General features: G+C 58.2%; 1 protein-coding gene across 1 annotated transcript; it reads right to left on the bottom strand.

Annotated features, from left to right (window-relative positions):
• Positions 1 to 3,554: 3,554 nt before the first annotated feature.
• Positions 3,555 to 6,089, bottom strand: LOC116479302 (myeloid zinc finger 1). Its single transcript, XM_032171414.2, has one exon. The coding sequence runs from the start codon at positions 5,206 to 5,208 to the stop codon at positions 3,751 to 3,753; it is 1,458 nt and encodes a 485-aa protein (XP_032027305.1). The 5' UTR covers positions 5,209 to 6,089; the 3' UTR covers positions 3,555 to 3,750.
• Positions 6,090 to 7,620: the final 1,531 nt, after the last annotated feature.

The following is a 7,620-nucleotide window of genomic DNA, read 5'->3' as shown; positions in this document are numbered from 1 at the left end:
CCGCTGCTGCCGCCACCCGCCCGGCCTGCCGCGCCGCTCCGCTCCTCTCCGCGCCCACCGCGCGGCCCGCCTCGGCTCCCGTAGTCCGGCTCCGGCCTGGCCCAGCGCCTCGGGCTCGCTCGGCAGCGCTCGGCCAAATTCGGCTGTTATCGGGCCCGCCCGGCCCCGCCCCCACTGCCCCGGGCCGCTCCTTCCTTGCCCTCGCCAACTCTGGTCTCAGGCCCAGCTGCAGCTGCAGACTCGGGGTTCCCCGGACCGTGCCGTTTGGCCGCTTAGCTGATCCCTCCGCGAGGGGGTGCGGCTAGGGGTGGGAGGAGGACACGGCAGCCGCGGTGACAGCGTGTGGGTACTGGAGGATCGTCTTCCGCGGCAGCAGCGGCTTTAGCGCGGAGGTCGGCAACGGCCTCGGGCGCCCCGCCGCTTCGGATATTTCCGCCGCCTGGCCGCTTGGCTCTTCCCTCCCGGCCTGCGTTGTGCGCCTGCGCAGCCGCCGCAAACCTGCGTTGCTCAGCGATGGAGTTTGGGGTTCGGCCTCCTTCGGCTGGACTCGGGTATTTCCGTTCCTGGAGATGTCGCTTCGGCGGCCCTGCAGGTCACTTCCGGCGACTCTCGCGGGGCCGGGCAGGAAGCGGGGTTAGCCGCCATTTTTGAGTGGGGCAGACGTGGGCCGCTTTGCTCGCGGTCATTTCATCCTAAGTAGTATATGTGCGGAGCGCGGCGCGGGTGGTCGCCTCCGCTGCTGCCGCCACCCGCCCCCCCTGCCTTTGACCCCATAGGTCACAGACAAGGCAGCGTGATCGCGGCAAGACCCTGAGTGAGACTAGAGGCGTTACCCAGAGGGTGCGAGGTCGAGCACCCTCACTGTCCCATCGCAAACCCAAAGATCCCCGTTCCTGGAGATTCTGATTGAGGTAAACTAACAAAACATGTATTGTGCCAGAGAGTGGTAAGCACTGTGGAGGGTTACAGTGGTGTAGGGGAAGACCTGTCGGGGTGGACACTTGGGGAACGCGACGTGGGGGCGGAGTCGGGCCGCTATTGGCGTGGGCCCCAAGTTCCAGCGGACACGCACTGCAGCCTCTGCGCTTCCCCCACTATCTGGAAAGGGGGATGGAGGCGGGGGTCAGCTTCCCATCCAATCAGCTCAGCGTGCCTCGGAGGGCGGGAGGAAACGGAACTCTGCGGGTCAGCGACGTCCGGCCGTCACCACGGAAACTAGCAGCCCCGTGAGGGCATGGTGTGGTGGCACTTGCCCGCGGAGGGGCCCAGGTGCCACTCCTGTGACTCTTCATGTCCTGCCCCAGGAGTGGCTTCTGGCCAAGGCTGGCTTGTCTGCTTCCCCTGAGGCCAGGCCCCCAGTCTTGGGGATTAGGGTGACTTGAAACAGCAGGGGAAAGTCCGGCTATACCCCGGAAGAAGCTTGGACACACAAACCTCAAGTCTCTGTTCCTAGAAATGCCCAGGCCAAGGCTAGCCTGATACCTGTCCAGAACAAGACCTTGAGTGGGGTTTAAGGCACAAGCTGTACCCTCCTGCACACAGACCCCTTCTTTGAAACTGCCTTTCACCCTGTGTTACCTGCACCCAAGTCACCCACTGGAGGGTTGGGGGAGAGGGGCTGTGTGAAGGACCTGGACAATGGGATGGAAGGGGAAGATGGCTAGGGCAAAATAGGGTCCTGGAGACGCTGCCCTGAAGCCTGCAGTATGCTGAACTTACGCTCTCAGCATCTGTCCACTTTCACCTAAGCTGCATTTCCAGTGGTTTGCTGCTGAATCTACTCCTGACTGAAACCTTCCAATGTGCATGGGGCCAGAGTGGGAGACGCCTTCAGCTCTAGTGATGGGAATGATCACCACGGGGCAGGGAAACTGGCCCAGGGCCTGCAGCCTTTGCTTTTCAGACTGGCTGGGGTTCCATCTGCAGGGTCCTACACCCTCATCACCTGCTGCTTGTAAACATAAGAACAGGAAAGTCCTGAAAAATCTGAATTTCCAGGTAAAATCTCCCAGTTTTAAAACTAGGAAATGATTTCCTAGGTGTAAAGGAATTTTACAAGGACATCCTGAGGCAGAATCTGGATCAGTTTGCTCCTGCTGGATCGCATGATCTTGGTTGGCCAGGGAGAATCTGGCCTGTCTGGGTCCTTTCCTGGGGTTTGGCTTGGCCCATGGCCCAGGGGACAGACATGACAGGGTGTGGAGGGGAGCATGCAGGTTGCAGGCATCAAGTTTAGGCACAGTACCACCCACAAACCTGGGGTTTGGCAGATCCAAGTGGGATCCTTGGCTCCCAGCTGTAAGAAGTGCTGTGACCCCACTGCTTCCCATTGTTCCTCTAGTACTAAGGGTGAGATGCTGAATGTCCCCATGAGTACAACTCTTCAGCGGGTACTCCTACTGATAGGTAGATAAAGGTAGAAAGCCTTGGCCGCTCATGACCACTTCGGGGAGTAGGGTGCTGTTAGGGTAAGGGTAGCTGGACAGCTGAGCTGGGGTGGGAGAGGTAGTATCATGGGAATCATCAAGCTGACTTGGAGCAAGGAGGACTGGGGCTCAGGAGGCTGGTAACGTCCCTGAGGATTCTCCCAACCCTTGGAGGCCCTGGTCTCAGTGTCAAAATCCCATGGGATTTCATCACCAGACAAGGCTGGGCTCCAGACCTACCCACCTAGGCATCACCGTGCAGGGCAGAGACTACAAACACCCCTCTTCACCTGCAGATCTGTTAGGGGCAGGCTGGAACAGGGGTGGGAAAGGGAGAAGAGACTAGGGCAGCAGCACCTCTTCCCCTTGGCAACAGCGGGTCCTTCCAGGAGCAACAGTTTTTACATACCTCCCAGAACCAGGCTCATTGGGCCCCTTGGAGACACCCACACCAGTGCCCCCTCCTAAGGAGTCTCATAGGCCTATGGGGCACCCTCCTGGGAACAGAGACCTCCAGACCAGCTGAGCAGTACCCCTCAGGCCCACATGGCTTCCCTGTCAGCTAAGAGACCCCAGGACTGGCTCAGCAGTGCCCCCTTCTCAGGGGCCTGAGTTCCAGCTCCATGGGAAACTCACTGGAGCTTCTAAGTTGCAATGCTTCTCTTTGTTCCTCTAGTCCTAAGGGTCTAGCTGCTTCCTGCAGGAACTTTCCCGTTTCTAAGACAGATTGACTTAACCTTCTCTCTCTCCCATCAATCACCTAACACCTAGTTAGCTACGCTCTGTGTCTTGACCCTGATTGATCAGGCACGGCACCGTGCTACGCACATATGGACTCTTTGGTGGATGCTGACAGAGAACATTTCTTCCTCTCTGGGTTTGGGAAACCGAGGTCCATTGCCCAGGGAGAGCTGAGGCTGGACTGCCCAGGGCAGTTCTGCCCCACCTCCTGCTGGTCTACTCCCTCAGTGTAAACCAGAAGCTTGGTATAGCGGCCATCCCACACGCGGGGTAGGTGATGCTAGGAGCCACCTCTGTCAGGGTGAAGAAGGGTGTTGTGGAGGGGAACTCTCACAGGAACCACGTGGTTGCAGAGGGAGCACACCAGCCCAGCACTGTGGGGGTTGGAGGGTGGGGAGTGAAGGACGCACAGGTAGGGAGGCACTGAGTGGGTGGAGACCCAGTTTCCATCTACTGTTTATTGGACACCTACAGTAGCCAAGCCCTGGGAGGACCCGCTTATACTTATGTAATTGCCAGCCTCACAACAACCAGCGGAGGTAGGTGTTCTGACCACGGCGGACACAGTGCGTCCGGGCTGGAGCTACTCGGCGCTGTGGACGCGCTGGTGCTGGATGAGCTTGGTGCTCTGGTGGAAGCGGCGGCCACAGTCCTGGCAGGCGAAGGGCTTCTCTCGTCGGTGGGTGCGCAGATGCTGCGTGAGCGTGGGCCGCTGGCGGAAGGCCTTGCCACACTCAGGGCATGCGTAGGGCCGTTCGCCCGTGTGGATGCGCCGGTGTTGGGTGAGGTTGGCGTGCTGCCGAAAGCTCTGGCCGCACTCGGGGCAGGCGAAGGGCCGTTCGCCCGTGTGGATGCGCTGGTGCTCGGTGAGCCGCGAGACCTGCGTGAAGCCCAGGCCGCACTCGCCGCAGTGGTAGGGCTTTTCGCCGGTGTGTGTCCTCTGATGACGCGTGAGCTTGAGGCGCTGGCTGAAGCGCTGGCCACACTCGGGGCAGGCAAAGGGTTTCTCGCCCGTGTGTACGCGGAGGTGCTGCGTGAGCGTGGGCCGCTGGCGGAAGGCCTTGCCACACTCGGCGCAGGCGAAGGGCCGCTCCCCAGTGTGGATGCGCCGGTGCTGCGTCAGGTTGGAGCGCTGCCGGAAGCTCTGGCCGCACTCGGCACAGGCGAACGGCCGCTCGCCACTGTGCACGCGCCGGTGCTGCAGCAGCACTGAGCGGCGGCCGAAGCGCTCGCCGCACTCCACGCAGCCAAAGGACTTGTCGCCCGTGTGTACCGCCTGGTGCTCCAGTAGCACGGCGCGCCGCGCGAAGCTCTCGCGGCACTCGCTGCACGGAAAGGGGCCGGGAGGCTCGGGCGCACCAGGAGGGGCCGGGGGCGTAGCGCCAGGGCCCGGGGGATCGCCGTGGATGCGCTGGTGCTGCAGCAGATTGGAGCGCTGCCGGAAGCTCTGGCCGCACTCAGCGCAACGGAAAGGCTGTTCGCCCGTGTGCACTCTCCGATGCTCTTCCAGGCGCGCGCTGCGCACGAAGCCCTGGCCACAGTCGCCGCACACGAACGGCCGCTCCTCTGTGTGCGTAAGCTGGTGGCGCAGCAGGTGCGAGCTGCGGCTGAAGCTGCGGCCGCACTCGCCGCACACGAATGGTCGCTCACCCGTGTGGATCTTCTGGTGCCTCAGCAGGTTGCTGCGTTGGCTGAACACCTTGCCACATACATCGCAACGGCCGCCCCTAACCACCCCGCCCCTAGTGCTGGGGCGGCCCCGGCTCCGGCCCCTGGGGGAGCGCCAGCGGGTGGTGACCAGAGCAGGGCCCACACCCCGGCAGGGATCCTCGTCCGTGGGGTCCTGTTCACTCCTCAGATCGCTGGGGAGCACAAGCGCATGCGCAAAGCCACCTTCGCGGGAGGGTGATTGGATCTGGCCAGAAAGGCCAGCCATGCCGAGGTCCCAGGGGACGTGGAGGTGAGGGCTTACACTACCTGGACCTGCGGAGATGCTGTCTAGCTGCAGCGCAAACCCTGCATACACAAGGGGACCATTCATTCATGACAGAATGCCCACCGTGCCCGGACCCACTTCAGCCCTGGGGACACAGTGTGAACTACAGGGACTTGAAACTGACCAAAGAGGCGGACGGAGGCGACAAAGGCAGGGGTAGGGATTCTATCTGTACAGACTTCCCTGATGAGGTGATAATGAGACAGAACCTAGCGCAAGGAGGAAGACTGGGCTATGTGAAAAAGCTTTCTAGGTCTGATTTAAGTTGGAAAAAATCGTTTTTGGAAGGGCTGTAGGGCAAGCGTGGGGGCATTGTCTAGGTGGAAAATGATCGTCTCAGCAAATGCAGGGAAGTGGGTGGGTCTCGAAAGCTGGAGGTGGAGCCAACAGAAAGAGGGTGCAGGCTCCTGGATGGTGTTCTGGGGTTTGGATGTGCCTTGCTTGTGATGTCTGTGGGGCATCTGAGGAACACAGACTTCATGCAGGCTGTGGGGAAACGTGAGCAAGGGCTCTAGGGCATACACATGGCACACAGAACCCAGGGCCTGCAAGTGATCAACACAGGGGTGGCTGTCTACAGAGGAGAGAAGTGGGTCCCAGCCACACTGTGAGCACTCCAGCGTCAGACGCTGGGTGAAGGAGGAGGCACCAGCAACTCCAACTGAGAATCAGGGCCTGGAGAAGGCGGAAGCCTGGAGGAAGTTAAATCAAGAAGACTGAGAGAGCAGTGAGGGCTTTTAGTGGGTGAGAGAAAATCCATAAGTCGCCAAAGAAAAGTTAGATAAATTAGAATACATCAAAGGAAATCAGCAAAAACCACATCAGAGTCAAAAGACAAATGGCCAAAAAATAAAAAAAATTAAAAAAGGACAAATGGCAAACTAATAAACTCTCCACAGGCAAAGGGCTAATTAACCTCCTAAGTAAAGAGCTACAATAAATCAGTAAGAAGCATCAGCAACCTCATAGACAACGTGGGCAAAGGATGTGAACAGGACAGGAAATGTAACTAATGCTTATATCCCATAAAATACACTCCATCTCCTCCTAGTAAGAAAAATGCACCTTAGGGCTAAACTCATCTGCCATTTCCACACCCTGACTGCAGGGACCCAAGTGTTCCTATGTATTGCTGGTGAGCATACACCGGAAGACAGTGTGGTAAAATCCATCAAAACAGCAAATGTCCTACACTTTGATCAAGTAATTCCATTTTTAGGTACTTCTTCAACAGTTGTGTTCCCCTTGTACTAAATGACCTACGTACAAGGTTTTCAATGGTGTGTCCACAGTGAACCACAGTGGGGTTCTGTGTAGCTATCCAAAGATGTAGAGCACTTGCTGCTGTGTACTGAAGTTGGAAGATGCACAAAAAATGCCAGATGTGGAACAGGGTGGAGATTAAGCATCCATGTGCGGTTTTTTGTTTTTTTTTTTTTGACTGAGTCTCGCTCTGTCGCCCAGGCTGGAGTGCAGTGGTGTGATCTCGGCTCACTGCAACCTCTGCCTCCTGGGTTCAAGCGATTCTGCTGCTTCAGCTTCCTGAGTAGCTGGGATTATTGGCATGCGCCACCATGCCTTGCTAATTGTTTGTATTTTTAATTTTTTTAGACGGAGTTTTGCTCTTGTTGCCCCGGCTGGAGTGCAATGGCATGATCTCTGCTCACCGCAAACCTCCACCTCCTGGGTTCAAGCGATTCTTCTGCCTCAGTCTCCCGAGTAGCTGGGATTACAGGCATGCGCCACCACACCCAGCTAATTTTGTATTTTTAGTAGAGACGGGGTTTCTCCATGTTGGTCAGGCTGGTCTCCAACTCCCGACCTAAGGTGATCTGCCCACTTCAGCCTCCCAAAGTGCTGGGATTACAGGCGTGAGCCACCACACCCGGCCAATTTTTTGTATTTTTAGTAGAGACACGGTTTCACCATGTTGGCCAGGCTGGTCTCGATCTCCTGACCTCATATGATCCACCCGCCTCAGCTTCCCAAAGTGCTGGGATTACAGGCGTGAGCCACCACACCCAGCCCGTGTGTGTGTGTGTGTGTGTGTGTACGTGTGTATTTGAGACGGAGTCTCACTCTGTTGCCCAGGCTAGACTGCAGTGGCGCCATCTCGGCTCACTGCAAGCTCCGCCTCCCAGGTTTATGCCATTCTCCTGCCTCAGCCTCTCGAGTAGCTGGGACTACAGGCGCCCGCCACCACGCCTGGCTAATATTTTGTATTTTTAGTAGAGACGGGGTTTCACCGTGTTAGCCAGGATGGTCTCTATCTCTTGACCTCGTGATCCGCCCGCCTTGGCCTCCCAAAGTGCTGGCATTAGAGGCGTGAGGCACCGCACCGGGCCCATGTGTGTTGTAAAGAAGAGGAATGGGGCTGGGTGCGGTGGCTCATGCCTGTAACCCAGCACTTTGGGAGGTCGAGGCGGGTGGATCACGAGGTCAGGAGATCGAGACCAT

The sequence above is a fragment of the Hylobates moloch genome, unplaced genomic scaffold, assembly GCF_009828535.3.
Source record: "Hylobates moloch isolate HMO894 unplaced genomic scaffold, HMol_V3 SCAFFOLD_12, whole genome shotgun sequence".
In the NCBI taxonomy this organism is placed as follows: Eukaryota; Metazoa; Chordata; class Mammalia; order Primates; family Hylobatidae; genus Hylobates; species Hylobates moloch.
The sequence above is the reverse complement of the archived record's forward strand: the minus strand, read 5'-3'. Positions and strand labels throughout refer to the sequence as shown.